Source organism: Ambystoma mexicanum, chromosome 4q, assembly GCF_040938575.1.
Source record: "Ambystoma mexicanum isolate Mex_15411 chromosome 4q, UKY_AmexF1_1, whole genome shotgun sequence".
NCBI lineage: Eukaryota > Metazoa > Chordata > Amphibia > Caudata > Ambystomatidae > Ambystoma > Ambystoma mexicanum.
The window spans coordinates 333853616-333875633 of record NC_090928.1 but is presented as its reverse complement, the minus strand read 5'-3'; the positions used below and the strand labels follow the sequence as shown (position 1 = coordinate 333875633).

The 22018-nt window shown below is 44.3% G+C and overlaps 1 protein-coding gene across 1 annotated transcript in view; it reads left to right on the top strand.

Annotated features, from left to right (window-relative positions):
* Nucleotides 1-22018, top strand: part of RIOX1 (ribosomal oxygenase 1) — a 603487-nt gene that overhangs the window by 535255 nt on the left and 46214 nt on the right. Inside the window, exon 12 of the mRNA XM_069607921.1 lies at nt 5536-5656. Coding sequence (XP_069464022.1) covers nt 5536-5656 — 121 coding nt within the window. The remainder of the gene's footprint in view (nt 1-5535; nt 5657-22018) is intronic.

Sequence of the window (22018 nt, the reverse complement as noted above, 5' to 3'; positions counted from 1 at the left end):
ATACGGGCTCCAGCACCATGGCCTTACCAACTTTTGCCATCAAAAGATGTAGAAACCTAAGGGATGCCCTAGTACACACTCTGAAAAAACCAAACAAAGAAGAAGCAGAGAACACAATCTGGGGAACTAGTAAACCATTGGGACATACGCCATGTGGAGGTTGTTCCATGTGTGAAAAAACCTCTAGGAGCAAATCCATTGACATTGGGTGGAAAACACCATGGCAACAACGAAGTCTCACCAACTGCAATTCAAAAGGAGTAGTCTACCTCATCACGTGCCCATGTACCCTCCGGTATGTGGGTATGACAACACGAGAAGTGAAAAAAAGACTTATTGAACACAAATCATGTATTCGAACAAAGAAACTGACAGCCCCTCTGGTGAACCACTTCATTGAAAAAGGACATACACAGGAGGACTTTACTTGGACCATTCTCGAGAAACTAATTCCACCAAGACGAGGTGGAGACTTCGGCAAAATCCTGCTGAAGCGAGAACAACTTTGGATCTTCAGACTTAACACAGTAAGAAATGGCCTAAATGAAGACATCCAGTGGAACGACCTGGCACTTATGAAATGAACCCAGAAACAAAAAACAACAGGATCCAACACCATATATATAGTCCCTTTATGGACATGATTTGCTAAAACCTTCTGAACAAAGATAATGTATATATTTTATACATGTGGAACCTCTTCCGCCGTCATGTGGTGTATATGCCTTTAAAAATCAGACTATCACAACAATATTATGAAATTAATCTTCAAAAACATCCGAGCCTACTTAGCCCAAAAATCACCACCGACTAAAGAAAAAGGCGTATACATGTGTAAAAAAAAGTTGAATTGAATCACTACCATCAATGTTCTATGATGACTGCGACTTTGTATGTGATGCACAATAGATTATATGTAATAATCTCCTTTACCAGTGAAAACATTATGGATAGAGTTATGTGCACAAGAGGAACAGGTGATCAAATAACATTTAACACCCTTAAGTGCTAGCTACTAAATACACCAGCCTGTAACGGATTCAACTAACGTTACAACCCTATTCCTGAAATAGAAATTATGCCACTCCAAAATGGCCGACAGAAAAACATCTTATTGACAGCGACAACGGACTCCTGAAAAAGGGCCGCTGTCACCAGGCAACCGATTGCAAACACCAAGCGCGATCTACGGCACTTCACGGCCAGACACAAGCATCCGCCGGCTGAAGCAACACAGTGAGTCTCCGTTCCCTTTCATTGTGTGACACCAGATATGCTCCACTCTTGAGCAGAGACATGTCCCAGGCGTCCTCTAAAGGATGGAACACTGCGATAGCACTAAGCGCCTACAAACCACGAGCAGCAATGTTCCCCCAGGCGTTTTTTTGTAATAGATAAGGTACGGTGATCGAGCCTAGCGCCTAAGAAAACTGCACGCTCACAACCATCAAGCATGGGCGTTCACATAAGAGACGAGGCATTGTGACTGAATAACACGTCCATGCCAAGTCGCACCACTGAGCCCCTTCCCCTCACCCAATGAGAACTGCAAAACAGTGGGATGGTCCTCGCCCATCTCTCTCGTAATCGGATAAGCAGTGAACGACCGATAGTGAGCCACGACCTATGTCGGTCCTCCCATTAGGGTCGCACCCGTTACTCGCACCGCATGGAACTGCACCCCTCCCGAACGTAAACAGTAGCACACAATGGGGGCCGTATATACGAAGGGAACTCATATAGAATATACACCGTAGTCGTTACGAGCCTTTCTAAATAATGTGAAGAAGGGATCACCGGGCACACATTAGTATATCGTCCTCTATGCACCAATTAGGAGCGGTACCAACACGGCATGCCAGCAGTCTAAAAGTCACTTTCCCACTTTTACTGTGTTACAGGTTTTTGCGTAAGTCCCTACAAAAAAGCTGCACAGTTGAACAACTTCGACATACCTGGCAGAAAGTGCCTTAAAGGTAAATAAACTTGCATTATTACTAAAACGAGTCTAATATAGCCAAGTAGCCAATAAACTGTTCGAATATCGCAAAACTCTTATACATGATTTAATGTTTTAAATAACTAAAGCAATCACTCTTGATTAAAACTATAGGAAATTAACTACAGTGACCACAAGAAAAAAGAAAAAAAACCAACTCTTGGTCTTTTTTTCTCTCTTTTTCTCTTAGGCAGATGGGATGTATGGCCCAAGTGCCACTTCCCCACCCTTGATCTCATAGGGACAAGTTCAAATTATAGTCCTGAAGAAGATGATAAGCAGCAATCATCGAAACCGGTCGACGAAATTTTAATCTAGGATATCCCAGAAGCAAACCAGGGATACCGTGCGAACAACACCATACGACAATATACTATGGATGAAGTTCCGCATTTTTAATTCTCAACAGCACACACTTCATATGATGGTCAATAAAATTCTAAAAATAGTTCCTCTTTGAAATGTGCCTCCAAGTTTTCACTTTCTTTTAACGGACCCCGCTGGTCCCAAATGGGTAACAGTGTTCCCATCCAAATTCATCCCACGCCTAAGGACGGAAAGTCCCCACACACCATGAGGAACCGTCTATAACAATATCTCTCTGAGGTCACCCATTAACTGGAACAAAAACAAGAATCAGCAGCCACACTGAAAATTGTGGACCCCAAACAGTGTTTATGTGTGTTAAAAATAGTGTCTGAAGCAACACTTTGGGTGAAACTTGAAAGTATAATCACACGTTTCCCTGATTGTGATCTAGAATCCAAAATCAAATCAGGTCCTCTCCCTCACAGGACGGCAGAAGAAGGACCAAGAAAGTACAAGAACACTAAAAATGGTGAAAAAAGAATACAGCCACCATTCAAAATGAAAAGTGACATTTCTGTGCGTTACTGCCGCTGGGTTGACAGCTTGCAAGTAAAAATCACATAAGTCGGTAGAACACATCCTCTGCCACCAACCATCAAGGTATGCTTGTCACTGTAACAGAAATGTTACAGAACCAGTGAAAAAGGGGATACTACGAAACCCGTCAGCAGTCCACGTAAGGTGGGGTGTGCTGATCTCACAATGGGAATTGTAGAAAGGATAAAAAGTATCCTTTTACCATTGGGAACATTAGTTCACACAAGGTAAATCGGAAAAGGGAAGCTCAAGAAAAGTGCTTTGTTCTGCAATAATAAAAAGTAGATGCCCAAAAGGTTATAGGAAGGTATGGTTCCAAAAATAGAGAGTCACAAAAATGACTTCCATGGAAAGAGTACAAGAAAGGGTGGGTGGGGAAAAAGATTTCCACTGACTCAGGAACAAGTCCAGCCAAAAGTGCTGGGGGTCTCACAGGTGAGGGAGATTTAGCATACATATGAAAATGTAACCTAACCCTCCGCTCCTGGAATTGCGCAGCATGGCGGAATTCCAGAGTCCTAGCAGAGCCGTTACAATGCACATGAAATGTTCCAGCTGTTTGGCCAGCCTGACATACTTGCAGTGATGAACAGCTGGATCCCGGCCTTGCAGAGGAAATGCAAAGATGCAATCTCGACAACCGAAAACATGGAATGTACCTCAAGAAAGACCCACCAGTCTTACGGAGGAAGACACCTTGCAGAGGTCTTCCCTGTCGATTAGAAGGTCAAGGTTTGTGATGCTGTGGTATTGACTGCGCCAATGCTGGTTTCTGCAGCAGTCATCTGACATCCCTCAGTCAACGGCATCTTCTTTGAATCTCTCCAGCGTCAATGGTTGACTTTGTTCCTGGGTCCAGTTTGTCTCCTTATAGCCATTAAATAGACTGGGTGCGACGGCAACACTCCCAATAAGGACACTTTTTCAACATTCGAACTTGGGGGTGGCTATCCAATAGTGGACCGCTAGCCTCTGAGAATGTGCCCAGCAACATCCAAGCACCTGGAGGAATGTATATTTGTGGCAGTAACACACACGCATGCACACATATCCCCCTGCCCCCAGCAGCATGAAGAAAGGAGGCGCTACAGTGTTGCTTTTTAAAAATGTGTTAAACTATTCCAACTGGAGGTGGTTTGTTGTTAATATTAAACTTTGTCAAAATATTTCACTTATGCAATGAATTGAGAAGCTGTGAAGATTGAAGAAACTGTTTTTGATGAAGCAAAACTAAAACATGTCCTTGATAAAAGGTTACTGAATTCAGCCATTTGTGTGTGTAACTTGCAGGCTTAAGTGCAAGGCTGTTTAACAAAGGTAGCGGGCGCCCCTCTCTCGCAGATTGGAATTGCCATTGTATTTCGGTGCTGGACTGCCCCTGGGCAGGACAGGACAAAGACTGATATGCAAATGGATATTTCCCATCTGTGAAAGGCACAGTGAGTAAAAGCAGTGGCTGCGAACTCTCAAGTGGTTAATAACCACTGAACAGGTTATCATGTCTGTTCTTGCGAGAGAGGGGCGCCCGCTACCTTTCTAAAACTATTTGTTAAGGAACCTGGGATTGGTAACCCTAGGTCTCCTGGGGGCAACCAGACGTGGTCTCCCTCTCACTGTGATTAGAGAGGCATCAGCTTCACCTCACTGATGATCCCCAACAAGGGTGAAACACGTGTATGGGGTTGCTGGTGGTACTCTCGTTCAGATTGGAATTGCCATTGTATTTCGGTGCTGGACTGCCCCTGGGCAGGACAAAGACTGATATGCAAATGGATATTTCCCATCTGTGAAAGGCACAGTGAGTAAAAGCAGTGGCTGCGAACTCTCAAGTGGTTAATAACCACTGAACAGGTTATCATGTCTGTTCTTGCGAGAGAGGGGCGCCCGCTACCTTTCTAAAATTAAGTGCAAGGCTGTATAGAAAGTTTACTGGCTTCCTACAGTCATAGAAAAGAGCTCTCCAAACCTCCCTAGATGCACCACCTCAGAGATTGAAGTGTGGACCTGTTCTGTTTTGTTTCAGCAATTTACAGTGTGGTTAGTACTGCTACATACATGTTCCTTATACATGGCCTTTACAGTGATGTTCCTCTGAATAGTCCCATCTCCTTTACTTCTTCTCTGAGTTGGAAATGGAAAATCAGCTTGCATCAACGTAAGAAAAGCTGCTTGCCGGACTGAAGTAGAAAACTCTCATATTCAAATAGAAGTATTTTGCCAAGTGTCTGTCGGCATCCCTGTGAAGAGACCACTGATGCACCCCAGAATATTTACCAATGGTTGGGGTTGAGTCTCCTGGTTGTCCTAGGACTCTCTACATGGTAGTAACAGGGAATTTCATATGCAAATGTGTTGTGCATCTGCAGACCTTGCTCTCCATTTAAGGTAACATTTCTAGAACTGACATGATGTGTGTAACAGAAAAGAGCCTTATGTATGATAAATAAAATAAATATCTCCTATGAGAAAACATGACCGAATTCTAGTTTCTGCACTTGCTATATTTCTTGAGTCATTCATACCTGATCCACCACATAATTCTGTGCGTGTGTTAGAAAAGGTTTTGATGTTTTGAAGCTGGGGTTTATATTAAGTTTTGCACTAAGTTATTTCATCTCTTTTGCCGACAGCTGAGCATTCTAACAGTGTACATGGAGTTGCAGTAAATTGGAAAAATGGAGCTGTCCAACCTGCAGAAGTTCTAATAAATGGAGGAACGCGTGTACGGCTTCTACGGAATGGCATAATCAGGTCTGTGATATCTTTCTACAACACTGAGTCAAACGATTTTCCCTAATTTCAGCAGGGTCAACATACAGTTATCAAGTTCACTTGGGCAGTGAAACGGTCAATGGACTGTGGCACACCTTCAATATTTGAAATTCTTTTGTAATGGGGCATTTTGTTTTAAATCGTTCCATTAAAACAATCTGTTATGAATGAAAGAATTTCTTTTTGCTGCTTTCCTCCCATAGAACTTTATATGGGAAACCCTTTCTTTTTTCTGTTTGACTACTGACCCACATTTTTGGAGGCAAGTAAAGCCCTCCGCTTTACTTCCTTTGCTTTGTGCTAAATTTCAGGGGAAGGCTGACCAGTCCCTAAGACTGGCGGTACTGGGAGACTGGCTCTCTTAGTGGATTGCTTGTATTTTTAAAGCAGCACACATCACCTTTAAGTGAATTGTGCTTAGAATACTTAGTATTCTTATGAATTTTTCTTTTGTGACTGTGGTTACAAATGAAATGTGTCCAGCATGGGCTGGTGGCATCGGGTATTTTTCTGCCATGTTTTTCACTTTAAACTCCTGCACTTTTGCAAATGCCATGAAGTGTTTCTTATTCTCTAAAATTACAGTGCCACTATATTTTTACCTTCCCTTTGGCCATATTGTCTTTTGACCTTCTTCCTGTCCTCTCGGGTCCGTAATTACCACATATGAAAAGCCCATTTTCAAACAAAGCCTCTGCTTTCCTGGGCAACGTGGCTGTGTGTGTGTGTGTGTGTGTGTTTGGGTGTGTTTGGGTGTGTGTGGGGGGGGGAAAGGGGTTAGGACTGGGTGGTCTGTGAAGTATATTCCCTGACGCTTTTCTGCTATCAAAGTTATATTTGATTTTGGGCTCTTTGTCTAGACATTAGAAGGCTTAGTACTGTGCTAGGCCACTAGGGATAGTATTACTGGCACGCCCTAGTTCGACGCCCCTTTTCGAGTTACCACTAGATGTCGGCCTATGCACACCATTTGAATCTAAGCAGATACAAGCATCAGAAATACGATTACGGTGAGTAATGTATCCCATATCATGAAGCGAATAGGCCACTCAATAACAGCCCACCACACATGGTCACAAATCCATGCTTTTATATGAAGCTTTTTAGATACGTTAACACGTTGATAAACATTTCCATTTGCATTGGTTATAGGTAAGAAAATGAAACGTGTTTAAAAATAGAAAATGAAGCACATTTCAAACCAACCAGCAAAATATAAATTCATCTGTGTATTTTGTTGGAGTGAAGGAGAATAGAACATACAATTCCACATTGATAGATGTCTCTTGGTCCTGGAATAACCTTAACTGACTTTCATTGACAATGTGTGTAACACAGCATGAAACCTTTATTTGCTTTCCCACCTTACACCCTGTTTGCTATCAACAGATTGGGGGTGAAATTAGGAGATACCCTCGTAATCACTTTAGTTTTGTTTTTTTCATAAAAGCAAAGGTGTTTTAGATAAAGCTTCAACTCCCATTTACCCCTCGACCTTTAGCCAAGGCTGGGTCAGTATGAGATTAGAGATAATGGACTCTCTTGCATAGCAGAACAAATCCCATAACCAAGTTTGATTTAGTCAACTACCTTGATCTCCGGGTGCCTCAGAGATAGAGGTGCAGTTATGCCTTTTTGAGTAGGTTTGACCGTGCCAAATTACCCCTGCAAGAGATTCCAGTTGCTTTGGTCCCTATTGTTAAGGAGAATTCTCAGAAATGTGCTAATTCCCTTCTACGTTAGAGATCCCCAGCTCTTTTGCTGGACTTTAGGACTTTTAATTTGTAACCTGGAGAGAGTAAGACCTTTTTCTCACTCTGTCGTGTATTTTTTCTGTGATTTGGACTCTGTTTCTTTTGACTTTGAAGTCTGACAACTCCATAGGCGTCATCTTTACATTGTGGCACACAGCACCCTCAGTGCAGTGACACAGGGAAGTCTTTAAGATTTCCCAAAGGTTTAAATACCTTCTCTTGGATAACTACTGTTTCCAAGAGCAGTGAAGTGAAATTGACTGTACTTGCATTTGTAGCTTTCTAGACCCAGAACACACTATTTTACAATAGGATGCTGGAGGGGTTACTTAGTATCCCCTTTGTCTAGTTTCTCATGTAACATTTTCATGTTACCCTTTCTACAATTAATGGCTGTTGGCAGTGGGTTACTTTTTATTACTATTGTGTGTTTTTAGCGCGGGCTGCGTTCGCAGCTGCAGAAAGGCACCCATGGGTCCCCATTTTGTCAAAATGGCCCGGTCTTATTTTTTCGCCATTTCTTGTTGTAAAGGTCCTTCTTGAGATTTATTCTGTGCGACAAACCAGTTTGGTCCCTTTGTTCGTTTTGTCTTTGGCGGGATTCACTGGTAAAGCCCGCCTCTGGCTCCAGCGTATCTGGCAGGGGCAGGAAGTGAGGGAGGTGCCCGAAAATGCCAGTGCTTAATCCCCTTGGTTACAGGAATGCACCGAAAGGTGATTGGCCGGCTGGCTGTCCTTGGAGGACAGCCACTCTGCTGTGTGATTGACAACTATGGGAGAAACCTGCATAAAAGGCGAGGCTTTCGACCACTGGACGAAGGAATCCGAAGTAGAACTTGGAAGAGACGCCTGCTCCAACTCCTGGACCGTTGGCTTGCCTGTTGAATCCCAGCTGCAGTGCTGAAGCTCTGAATTCGCCTCAACTACAGAAGCCCTGCAAAGGACGACTTCTCCCCTTGGGTTGGTGGAACCAATCGACCCCAAGATAAGCTCATCTGGACATCCTGTCACGGCTCGCGCCCTTCGCTCCCATTCCCACCACTTGGGGGCATGATTTGGGGTTTATCCCCTACTGGACTTTCCCTCCGAACCTTATGCTACAGTGCTGTGATGAATTGGGAGCGCTAAAACCTTATTTTCCAAGTTACTTCCCTTCCGGATCCATTCCAGGTTTTTGGCAGCCAGCATGCTACGTTAATCTAATGACTATGCTTCCCAGAATGCCCGGCTCTCTGCCTCACCTCCTCCCTTGCAGGACAAGGTTGGGTGGAGGATAGGCAACACCTGTGGCTGCAGGTGCAGCAGGCGGCACACCTGAGGGGTGTGCTCGTTAAGGAGCTTTAAAAGCCTCCATTTACTTCAGTCCAGCGCTGGTCATTGTTGCAGTGTTCCTGTTGTGACTGGTCCCTTGTTCCTGGTTCCTAGTGTTTGTGCCTGGTTCCTAGTTCCTGTTTCTTGTTCCTCTGCCCTGGATTTCTAATTTATGTGCTTAATTGATTTCTGCTTCCTAGATTTCCCTTTCTGTCTTCCTCTGTCTGCAGGCAGCCTTTCTCAGTGCTTTCCCCTTTGATGCAGCCCAATTTGCCTGTTCTCTTTTTCTTTGATGCTGTCCTTTGCTACTGAAAAGGTTGATGCCTTAGTCTTTCCCTTTATACATTTAGCTTCCTGCCTTTATTCCTTGGAGGGGTGGGAGAAGTTTGCCTTTTGTAATATCGTTTTTCCTGCTCCTTATTTTCTATTGGAATCCATTCCATGTTTTCCCTTGCACTTCTGCATTTATTTCCATTGATTATTAGGTGTGGTGTACTGTTGTAGCTAGCTCCTGTGTGAATGCCTTTGTTTTCCTCACTATTCTATAATCACAATTCTTACTTGCCCCTTGTCTTGAGTCTTATGTATTTAGTTATCCTCCACCCATTGCTGTTATAGCCTTCTGGGTCCCTGTTTGATCAACAGGGCTCGTGGGCTCACTGACATTCTAGTGGTATTTCCAGTCCTCGTGAGTACTGTTTTAAGTTCTTTATTTCAATATCATCAAGAGTGTCAGCTCACAGATCCTGTCCTTGCTTGCCCTCTACGTGGGTTTAGCGCTGGCAGTATCTGTAATAGCAAAGTGGGTAAGGAGTTTGCCGACTTTCCTTTCAGTCATAAGGAGGTTCTAAGTGCTTACCCCACATCCCTTTTCATATATTTGTATTATTGTTTCACTCAATATGTACTCCTGGGTTTAGTATAAATGAGTTTTGGTTCTTGTGTGCACGTAGTTTGATTCTAGGTTATTCACTGTGCTATTTTGTGCACATTTCCCTTGCCATATTCGCTGCCTTTGCACTCACCTGATTAATCCTGACACATCCTCTCAGAGCTGGCTGTACTTCCATTGTTGCTGCAGGAACCGATTGCCAGGGAGAGGAACACCAGAATCGAGTGAGTGTCTTTAAGTCAGATCCGTGCTCCTGGAAGATCCTCCGGACTCCCTTGAAGCAGGACTGGCCAAGCCTGAGCCACCTCAACGAGTGCTGGACACCAGATGCAAGAAAAGGCCATAGTGGTATATGCAAACGGCAATGGTGCTTTTTGCGACAGGCGCGAGAAGCTGAAACTTCGAAGTACCGCTGATCTGAAGTTTGCCCATTGCTGCCGCCGACCTTCCATTCGTAATGCAGGAGTCCCCAGACGTCCTCCCTCTTGTCCCCACGACTGAGGCCCAAGAACATAGGATCTGCAGACCTACACTGGAACATAAGCCCGCTGGAACCAATTTCTTCAAACAAAAGGTACTGTAAAACTGAGGGGACTTAGCTCTTGCTATGTAGCCTTGCTAGCTCTCAGTTGAGACTTGGCTTGGTTGCTTTTGCAGAGTTGCTTGCAGCTCTGCCCCTCGCAGGCCTCCCAGCTTGTGGCCCTACAGTGATTTCTATTTTCTACAAAGACTTCTAAAACATCGTGTAAGACTTTTTACCTACCCACAAGAAGTGCTTCAGCTTGCCTAGACTTTTGCTTCGTTAACATTGGCTGTCCTGGCTCCCTGAAAGACTTGTCTTACCTCTGGCTTTGTGTTTTACTTTTCCCCCAGGAAAGGGTTCATTTACTTTGCATTGGAGGGTTCAAAAAGTACTTACCTGCTTAGGAATATTTGTTAACCTTAGTTGTATTCCCTAAAGAAATGTCTTTCCCGCCAAACTTAGTATTGCTCTAAATGTACCAGTGATATTTCAATGTCCACAGTGTCCTAGTAATTTAAGTCACCTTAGGGTGTAGGAGGCATCTGTGTGCCATCCTCAAAGGGCATTTACTGAAACTGAGTGTGTATTTTGAAGTATATTTTTGTGTTACATATATTTGCTCCACTCTGAAGAAGGCTTATTGAACTGACTGTTAAATTAATAAATCATTGTTTAATCAAGAAACCTTGAGTGTAAGTGTTTTTTTGCATACTTGTCACTGTGAATCTCTGTTTAAAAACCCTACAGCTCACATTTACCCCTCTTGAGATTAGCCTGGCTGCTCAGCCACACTACCAACCTGTGTAGTACAGACTTATACCAAAGGGTAGGTTAACTGTTGCCCGGAGGACAAGGTTGGTGTAGTCTCCCAAAGGGTACTGCATACAATCTTGCCTAACACCTATTAATACTCACTTGATGCAGGCTAGAAGGCAATTTCGAGCTTCACTCAGCAGCTCCCCCCACCATCCAGCCCTGGATTCTTTTGGACACTAAGCTGCTTGGAACTCAGTCGTGCTGTCAGCTACCCAGATATCGCCTTCTCTCACAGTCCCAGTTCAAAGCCCCAGCGAGGTTTGGAAAGACGCCTTATGCAGGAACAGCACAGCTACCAAATGACAGCCCTGCTTTCTCACTTGATGACATCTTTCAGACACCAACAGCCCCAGGCCTTGCTCCAAATGAGAGCTTGTTAAATCTCAGCCCAGTTTTTTTAAAGTCTCAGCCTGCCAACACCCATTAGCTCTGGATTCCATCAAAAAGACCCATGGAAAAAGCCCAGCCTTCCAGCTCACAGCCCATTATAAACCTTTCTCCAGAATCCAGCCCTTTCTCCTATATCACATATGGAGCCTTCACGTTTTAACCACCTATCTGGCGATGTCACTTCCTTCACTCCAACCCCCAACTTCAACACTTGACAGAGCCTTTGGGAATATTGCAGTGCTTTTTAGCACCCATCTTCACCTTTTAATGTCTGCTTTTATTTTCTGAATATAACCCTCACAAGAAAAGCTGTTTTGTACATGCATATTATAATGTTAACGTCTGCAGGCTGCACATCTAATCCCTACATCAGCTTTTTGGTTCAAAATCACCCCATCTCAGTTCTTAACGCTATAATCACTCCCTGTGAGAAAGGATAAGCTGGGGTTAGATCCCTGGCGTTAGTGGCGCTGGATTTGACTGCTGTCACATATTAAGGTGATGCCTGGGTGTAGACTCACGCAATCACTGCTGGACACATATGATCACCATGAGCCGAGACCTTTCGCCGAAGCCCTGCTGGGCACTCCAGAAGCTACTCGGCTACTAAATCAAGCACCCGCCTCCCCCCCCATCCTGCACTTCTCTGCCTTGATAAAGACCCATGGTCGAAACATGTGTTGGCTTTTTCTCGTCATACAAATGTACCAATACATGCTTGCAAGACCCGGGCAACTAATTTCCCTCTAAATGACCAATAAAAACAAGCAACAAGAAAACGTATTCGTCCAGCAGTGATTGCGTGAGCCTACACCCAGGCATCACCTTAATATGCGACAACAGTCAAATCCACCAGCACTAATGCCAGGGATCCAACCCCAGCTTATCTTTGTCACGAACATCGGGACTTCAGGAGCTCTGTCCCTCAGGAACCATGGAACGGTTGCAGGAAGAGCACTACAATATTGATTCACCAAGCAGATCAGCACAGGGCTCCTACCTTTCTCACAAGCTCCTACCTTCCCTGGACTTTACACCCTGTGAGAAACTTGAGGGCATTCTTACTCCTATTCCCCATGGATCCTCTGTGCAGGTGGCCAGGGAAAGGCCATCGCTCTTGGATCCCGACCCTGGTGGTGGACAAGCGAGGAAGGATCACCTGGGTGGAGGGTCTTTGGGGACTGGAAGTGGGATGCCCTTGGGAGAGACATGGTATCCCCCTTTTCCTACTACTGACCCGCCCAACCCTTGCCCCCGTCTTCATGGGGTATTATGAGTCAACTCCCCTGACTTCCACATTTATGACTACTAACAGTACTGGGACGAAGAAGAGGCAGTCGGGAGTAATGAAAACTAGGTGTTTTACCACTCTGGTACTGGGACGAGGAAGAGGCCTGCTGAGTAGTAGTAGTAGAGGTCAGGCATGTCTCCTTAATGATTGCCAGGCAGGGCTAGTTGTACCTTTGCATCTGCAGCCTCTTAAAGGGCTACAGGTGTATAAAAGCCCAATCAAGTAATGTCAGGAGAGAAGCACTGGCGGTGAAGTTGGAGCAGCAGCAGAGAGTACAAGAGAAGCAGCGGGGAGTACGTGTGGAGCATGCCAACGGTACAGGGGAGAGCAGTCTGGGAGCTGGGTCTCTGTTGAGCCGAATGAACATTGAAAGGGAAGCCGTGCAGGGAGGCTGCCCCTTTTCCGGGTGTTCGAAGTGCTCGGTCTCCTGGGGACAGAAGCTGACCCAGGAGTGCCTGAGGGGCAGGAAGTGGATCCCTGAGTCATAGAACAGAAGGCCGGGAGATCTGCGCTGTGGGGAACTTGCAACGAAGCAACCAGTGAGTTTCTATGAAAGCTTAAAACTGTTATGCAAGTGTTTGATCTTGCGTGCAAGGTTATTTTGTATCAGTCGTCGTGTGAATGATGACCTGTTTTTGAAGGTCTCCGATCTGAATCCCTGCTAACCAGCGTACAATGGAACTTGTTAACCATTGAACAATTGAGCATACTTTGTTACGGAGTGGTCGCGTGTACGTGAAAACCCATTTTCGCAAGCCTCTGAGAGCTGGGCATGTTTAAAGGCAGACTACAAAGGCATATTACAAAGAAATTGATTGAATATAACAACGTGATTTAAATGAAAACCTTTGACAAATATTGAATCCCAAACCGAATGCAAAGCTTAACAAATATATCTTCATACTTATTAAATACGGCACTGAAAGAACAAACTGTTACCTATGAAAATTGAAAGGAATGAAGCTTTACAATTTAAATAAACCCACTGTGTGCCAAGCTCAATGCAAGTGAAGTTCATATATGTTGAATCTACAAATCAATCAAACTTTTAATTAAAGAAACCAACCCATATGCAACCTTAAAGTGAATAGAAGTTTTACAGTGCAAGTGAACCCAATGTATATTGGACTCCAAAGTGAATGGAACTTTGGAGATGAACTTTAACAAATCAACCCAAACAAACTGCAATTTTCAGTCAAGACATTTTGTTGTACAAAGACTAACCATATGCAGATGTTGCAAGTGTGGCGCAGACCTTTTAAGTAAACTGGGAAACACCATTATATCAATATATCATTGAAAGTACATCTTGGGGGAAGGGAACTCTGAGGTTTGAACTACTTATGGACTTGGGGGCAGAGCCTCAGGATATGTTGTGTTTTTAACTGTTTTGGGACTTGGGAAGGAAACCCTGAGTACTGGTTAATTCTAGATCATCCTGAACTTAAGGCAATCTTGAGACTTGTGTTGGATCTTCTTTATACTTGAGGAAGGGAGCTGAAAGAAAGCTGTGAGCTGGATAGAGATCCGAACTGTGTGCGTTTAACAATGTTTTGTCGGTTGCTGACATCCTTACACATTGTATAGATTAGTTGTGATAGATTAGTTCTGAGGGCATGTATAGATTTCGGACACAGACAGATTCCTAAATTGAACTCTTGGACTTTGACTTTCTTTAGATTTTGGTTTGATAGGGAAATCCCACCATAGTACATGGCAAGATGGTCCTTTTTTCCATCCTGACTTTTAGGTTAATAAAGTTGTATTGTTAATTCAGAATCTGTTGTCTGTCTTACTCCAAGATGCCTTCACACCCCCTCTTTAGTAATTCATGTTAGTGATTCATGTTAATAACCCATATAATACACCACAGATAACACAGCATATGCTCCCAATTAGTATTTGTCGAAATCATTGGCACACAACCTCCCTATGGGTTCCAGCCCACATCCATGTCTCAGTGTCTGTTGCTGGGCAGAATTCTTGGCCAGTGGCTGACCATGATTGGACAGCCCCAGCCAATTTGATTGATGCAGATCCTTGCCATTGGTATTCCTGCTAGCGACTCCAGGCCAAATATTTAGGATAACTATTTTGCAGCCAAGGCCCCTAAAAAAGTGCAGCTCGCGGAAGACCCAGGGACGACTGGTGCAGCTGACTAGCATTGCCCCCAGTCAAGTCCCGGTGAAGCTCTGTCCTGATCTCAAGAAGGCCTTCGTCGGTGCTTCAACCTCTGGACTGGTGGGAACAACCAGTCTCGACCCCCTTCTCGAAGATCCGTGCCTGGTGAGCTTTCTGAAGTGTCAATGGACCACCCTGTGGAATGACCAGCTCTCTCCTGGGCTACTTATCTGCAGCCTTTGCAGTTCTGAGTGCAACCTTGGAACTTGGAGGACCTTCAACTCATACAACACGCCTGCTCCTGCATTTTCTGCCTTCTTGCATCAATGGAAGCCGTGCAGGGCCTGCTCCTTTGTTTGTCCCTGGAAGATTGAATTTCACCTCCTGATCATGGTGACTCCTGTTGCAATCCATCTTTACATCCTAGAGGTGTCCCGAGGTTGCCTTTAGAAATCTTCATTTTGTTTCTTCGTTTGGGTGTTCTGCTGGAAGGTACTGAGATCTAAGCGCTGCGACTGACAAAAAGTAAGTCCTGCATCCAAAAGTGATCTATGCACCCACGACCCTTGGTCTCCCTTGTCGGGCCAAGGATTACGGAATCTCAGCAGTGGTTTCTGCAGAATTCGAAGTCAGGGGGAGGCATGTAGGGGGGGGGGTAAATTAACATGCCTGTCCCCACCTTGTTTTCCATAGGGTTTCATGGGCATAAAGTCCTGTCTCAAGTCACTCTTTCCTGACTTCGATCAGTGTCTGGTCAATGATCCCTTCTTAGGCCTATCCTAGTGGCTGAGATTGAGTGAGTTTACTTGACTAAACTTTACTTACCTTTTTGACTTTTGTATCATAACCACTGGCATCATCGGCTCTCTTAGTAAACCTACCTGAAAAGTATAACTTTGTAACTGATGATTGTAGGGCGCTAGGCTCCAAACCATTTTGGGGCTGAACTCACTAAGCATTGGGGAAACCGTTCTGTGGTTATTCTTGTTAGCGAGTTTTACTAACGTCCACCTATGGTAGGACTGAAGAAGACTCACTCTTAGGAATACAGGGCTCCAACTCTTAGGTTTGGCCTGAACTTCCCAAAAGGTTTGGTAGCTATGGTCGAGCAGCCATGCTTAGTCCAGGTGGGAGAAGAGCTGTAGTTCAGTACAAACACCTTTGAGCACACTTAGTCAAGAACACACAAACTGTAGTTTTATACAAATATGGTTATTTGTTCTATATGCTAGGACAATGTTAAAATCACTACAGTTCTGGTAAGTAAAAATTGTTCACACAGATATATACATTAGATATTTGCTGTTGCTATACTCAGTTCAATTCTAGTCCTTTAGATGATAAACCGGTAAGTATAGAGTAGCTTCAGGTTAGCAAATCATTAATCACCTAAGATTTACTTAATTAGCAATACTGGTAGGTACTCAACTTTAGGAAGGCCTTCTCTTTGGGAGTCCTACCCTATCTGGGGAATGAGTGTCTCAAAAGTCAGTTGTGGACACTGGGCGACCATTGACCCTTTGGCGGTAGAACAAAGGAAAGCAGACCCTGTCAAAGTTGTCAAATCTTAGAAGATGCTTGTGGTCTCGTGCAGAAGGGATGTGACCAAGCAATTCAGGCTGCACTGCCCCTTTTGGGGTGGGACCAAGGCTGATTTGCATATGGTCTTTCCCCTTTGGTAATGGCTCGGCAGGCGAAAAAAAGGATGGTCTGGAGGGTTGCCCGGAGCAATGCCAGTGGTTAGGATTGATTCTAAACCTTCCAGTCATAACTTATTTTGTTTTGCTTGTACCACTGGGACAGCCAGGCACCCAGTCCGAACTGGATCTAAGCAGACATACTGGAGGACAAAGACCTGAGGAGTTTCAGTGTCCTCCCAGCTTCCTGTCCTCCCACACACACTGGCACCTCTGGGAGGGCTTCCCAATGGGAACCCAATGAAGGCAAAAGAGTGAGCTTCCGCCACCCAGGTTAGCAGAGGAAGGCTCAAGAAAGGGCAACCCCTCATTAGTTGGTGAAAGAAGACAGGCACCTTTTTAGGTCAATGGTGACCCATGTGTCCCTTACCATAGCTGCGAAAGCGTGTAAAATTCACAAAAGTGGGTCGAAAATGTCCACTATCAATAGCCACTCGGATAAACTTGCCACTGTAACTAAAAAGTTACAGAAGTGGAAAAAATGATACATTGTGTCCCCTCAGCACTCCACATAAGGTGGGCTGGGCTGATTCCACAATATAAAAGTTAGGTAGGATTAGAACGTATCCCCCATCCTTGGTAACATTTGTTACCACAAGGAAAATAAAAAGGGCAGCTCAAGGAGCTGCCAGCAACACGAAGTGCTGCGTGCTGCAATGATAAATTGCAGATGCCTTAAAAGTTGGAGGCAAGCATGACTACAAAACGATTCAACCAAAAGGGAAATAAAAGGTTCGCAAAGGTAGAGTTGAATGTGTTGGGGAGAATTTTCATTTTCTGTGCCAATTTCCCTCAACCTGAGACCCCCAGCACTTTTGCTGGACTCTGGGATTGTTTTGATCTGTTCTCCTGAGTGAGAGGAACTTTTTCCCACTCAATTCTTTTTGCGGTGACATGAGAACCCTGTTTTGCTTTTGTGTTTTTTTTTTTTTTTTTTTTTTTTTTTTACTTCAATGGAGTCATGCTTTGCTCCATGTATTTCACAACAGGGGTCTGTAATTGATTTTTTGCAGCACACATGACCCTTTGTGCAGTGTTGCTGGGGGTTCCCTTGGACTTTTTTTATTTTATTTTCCCATGAGAGAACACATGTCCTCAAGGATAGTGAGATACTTACTTAACCTTTCTTTTTGTGGGATCAGCACAGACCACCGTATGTGGGGTGCTTGGGGTTTTACACTGCATTTCCTTTCCCACTGCGCCTGTAGCTTTCCAGTTACAGTAACAGCCAAACCTAAATGGCTGGTGGCAGTGGATCTATTTTTCTACAGTGTGTGTTTAACTTACTCACAGGCTGTTTTCACAGCTGCAGTAAAGCACCCTTGGGTGACCATTTTCCCAAAATGGCACCAGTCGTCTTTTTTCACCATTTTTCGTTTGTACGCTCCTTTTTGGCCTTTCGACCATTCCGGGTGGGGGTTGGTCTCCTTTGAGTTTTGTCTTTTGCTGGATTCCTTTGTGAAGCCCGCCAAGGCTCCAGTGTGTCTGCTCAGGCAGAAAGTGAGGGTGAGGGATCCCAAAACTTTGCTGGCCTTTGTTTGATGATATGCCTAGCTGAATCCAGTTTGAACTGGGAGGCTAACTGCCCTGCAGGACATCCACCCCCAGGTGATTGACAGCTCCATGGGACTGAATCAATGGGTTCCAGCATAAAAGGTGAGGCTTTTTGGACAGAAGGCAGAGAGAACCACTGGAACTGAAGATCAAAAGCACTAGACTACCAGAGACACCTGCAGCACCGGCAGAAGCACGGCTGCAGCACTGTTGCTGTCCTGTCCCCATTTTCGAATCGAGAGGGAAGCTCATCCAAGGACGACTTCCTTCTTTGGGCTAGTGGGCATATTCAGCTTCAAGACCACCTCCAATTTGAGCCATACCCTGACGTCCTGTGACCTTCCTGGGCTGCAGAACCCCAATCCTGGGGTACCTTGACCATCTTGGAGTGCATCGTCTTGCTGTGGACGAATCTCACTTGAACTTTGATGGCATACGTGTGGACCTCCAGAAGCAAACATCCTCTCCCCAGAGTCCCCTCACTGCAGTGCATTAACGGGAAATCAAGATTCCAATCGGCAGTGACCATTCCCCCCTGCTGCTGATAAAAAGGAGCCAAAACCGCAAACCGATGCAGGAGTAAGAATCATCCTTTGCTGGCAAGTCCCTCTCTCGACTAATGCTGCAGGATCCCATCCTGAGTTCCCCCTTTCGTCACCACGACCAAGGAACAGGAGACCGGCTCTGCATCCGTGCATCAGGAAGGTGTCCAGCTGCATCATCGTCTTCACTCTCCAGGTACTGTGGGGCTCTTTGTAAACTTACCTTTACCCATTTGTGTCACTAGTTTGTCATTGGAGTGCTGTTTCTGCTGTTTGGGTGTTCACCCAAATTCAGTTGCCCAGGCCTAATAGCTTGTGCACCTAAAGGGAGGCTTACTTTAAAACCAACTAACTTGCTGCTTACGTGTACAAGGAAGACGTTCATCAGAGCTGCTGCATACCTCTTTATTTGGGCATTGCTTTTTCCCCCAACAGGAAATAGTCCATTCTTATTGACTTTGGCATTGCTTGTTTCCCTCCAAAACCTGAAGTGAAGAACTTCTTTCTAGTTATTGAAAGACTGCCTAAGTCTTACAAATAATTGATACAGTGTTGCTTACCTGTTAATGTTGGTCCTTTACATTCTTGATTTACCTATAACAAAGTATTTCTGCGTTATCTCAAAAAATGCTTTTACTTACTTGATTGAAGTCATTAATGTGTGATTACAAGAGTAGATTGTACAAGTAGATTGTAAGCTCCTACGTCTGGGCGCACGTGGCCTGGGTGAAACCTGCCAAAACCCCTTCCCAGTAGCACTGATTAAAACGGCCGAGGTACATTGTGAAGAGATAGTCTTTTGGCTCTCAAAGTGAATGGACTTCCCTGATTATTTGAACTTATTGAAAAGGAAAACCTGGGACTGGGATTGTACCAATTCTCTTCACAAATTTGTTCAGAAAAGGCGATATGCAGAGTTTGCACAGCAGGCCTTTAAAATCGATGGCCCTTGCACCTATACAACCATACCTTGCTCCCAAAAAATGAAAGAATTGATTTGTATACTTACGTTTAAATGTTTTACCAACTTACGAGTATTTTGGGAGTTGGTCTGACATGGTTCTTGAGAAGCAGCTGTGCCAGCTCTGTGGTAAGCACATCAAATCTAGCCACCATACCATATATTGACTCAATGTACCACTCTTGACCATATCTATCGTAGGGCATGTCTACGTTTTGTCTCAAACTATGATAACATCCAAGGTGACCAATTTTGGTGCTCATTATACGGGGCAAACTCCCTTGTGATCTCAGGGGCAGCCTATTGCGTCTGGAAAGAAGCTGCAAAGTGCTTGGTTGGTCTTGCATGAGAATTGTCCCTGGCTCTCCATGAAACCACAGTCACTTGATGAGCCATACTATACGTGACTGCCTGAAATTTTAGTTAGAGGTTTTGTTGTGTAATGAGTAGAATGGAACTGTGATCTTATTATGTTCTATGTACTGTTGTAAATGTGTTTTATTATCTTGTGTTCAGGTTATTTGGTTTAACCAAAATGCACAATAAACATTTTTTTAAAGAAAAAAAAAGTAGATTGTAATTTACTCACCTGCTTTATTTCGTCTTATCCTGATGTGCATTTGATGGTATTAGTTGATACAGAATTTAGTGACTTATTGCCTTGTGTATATATATTAAATAAATGACTATTTTTGATATAACTTTGTGTGTAAGTGTTTCCTTGGATCTATGTATGTTCTGATTTCTTTGTACTGATTTACAGCTCACATTCCTCCTCCTAGGATAAGCCCGGCTGCTCTGCCACTCTACCAACCTTGGATAGTGCAGACATATATTAGAGGCTGGGGCCCTGAAACCAAGAGCTCAGTCTTAGAGTCCAGCCCTAATTGTGTTTTAGAAACACTTACCTAACAGCGTGGAAAAAGGAGGACTGGTAAAAAAAATCCAAGAATCCAGCAAAAGTGCTGCGGGATGTACAAGTGGGGACAACATACATACTTGTGTTTCTCTGGTTATTGAATCATATGGCCTTTCTCCTAAATTTGAATGTATATATCTGTTTTTTAGTAAATGTTTGACTGTATTTGGCTAGATGTTTTACTTGCTTAGTGTGCATTTTAAAGGCCTAATAAATCATTGTATATTTTTGTACTTGCCTGTCTAATTTGAACTATTTGTGGTGTTGTGTGTGGACTCATTTTAGCCCTACACCACTCACAGCCCTCCTGAGACTAAGCCTTGCCACTCTGCTTCCTTACCTTGATTTGGTTTGGCTACTCTGTGTCTCCCTGTTCACCACCATAGGTTAGCCTCCCAAAGCTCACCCATAGGGTGAACTTTGGAAATTCATCTTAACGGGCAATCTTTTATTTTGTATTAATTAAAGGGTTTGCTGTACCTTCTTACTATCCTGCTCACCTCCCGAGAGTTTGGCCTGGGCAGTTATGACCCCCATCCTTTGGGGAGCCTTGTATACCTGTGCACCAAGTGAGGTGGATGAATTTTCCACCCTGGAAACAGTGCCTAAGGAAAATCCTCTTTACAGTTTCTTCACATGCAAAAATGTTGCCATCATAGGTAAAGTACACCCTTAAGTGCTCCATATACATGTGTATCACCATATGTAAGGTACAGCCTCTTGAATGCACATGCTGCCATCATAGGACAGTTGCATCCTTAAAGGCCTCAGTGTGATGCCTTTTAATGTCGGTTAAGGCTTTGTATGCTTTGTATAATCGTATGCAATCCGCAGCCTGAAATATCCAGCTGCAGTAAGAATATGGCACATGCATCCGTCAAACTAGGTAATGTCATATAATGCCAATTATTGCCTCATACATGGGACAGTCCTTATATGGGAGGTACAGCCTTAATCATGCAGATGCTGCCATCATGTGCCAAGAGCAGCATTACATGCCAGAATAATTCCATCCACTGCTACTGAACGCTTTGTATATATGGTATAATCACCACAGGTAGTGTGCTGCTTCCCATGGTCCCGGTCCTGCCCAAAACTCATGTACTTACCTGGCTCCCCATGCACATCTCCATCTGGCCACGTTTCAGGAGTAAATGCCTTCAGCGGCATTTCGCGTCTCTGAGCCTGTGACGCTGCTTTTCTTCCAGGACCTACTCGTCTTGCTACTCGCACTGCGATGGGAACATACTAAAGTGGTGAGGAGGTTCCCACCCCTACCCCCTGCCACAAGATCTTAGGAAGCTTCGAATAAGAGCAGGGAGGGGCTGGCACTGTTATAAGTAAACATGGATTTTATCAGAGCCTTGTTTACTTTCCTTTTCCACTGCTGCCTCTGCAATTTCTGAATCAGGAGTTGCAAGGGTAGCATTGGACCACCCAACGGAGTCCCCAGTTGGCACCCCTTGTTAACAACAAAACAAGGTCCCTGCCTAACAAAAATGACTGCCTTAAATGACAGTGTTTTCTACAGTTTACAATATGCCTTTTTCTGTTTGTATTCTGATTTTGG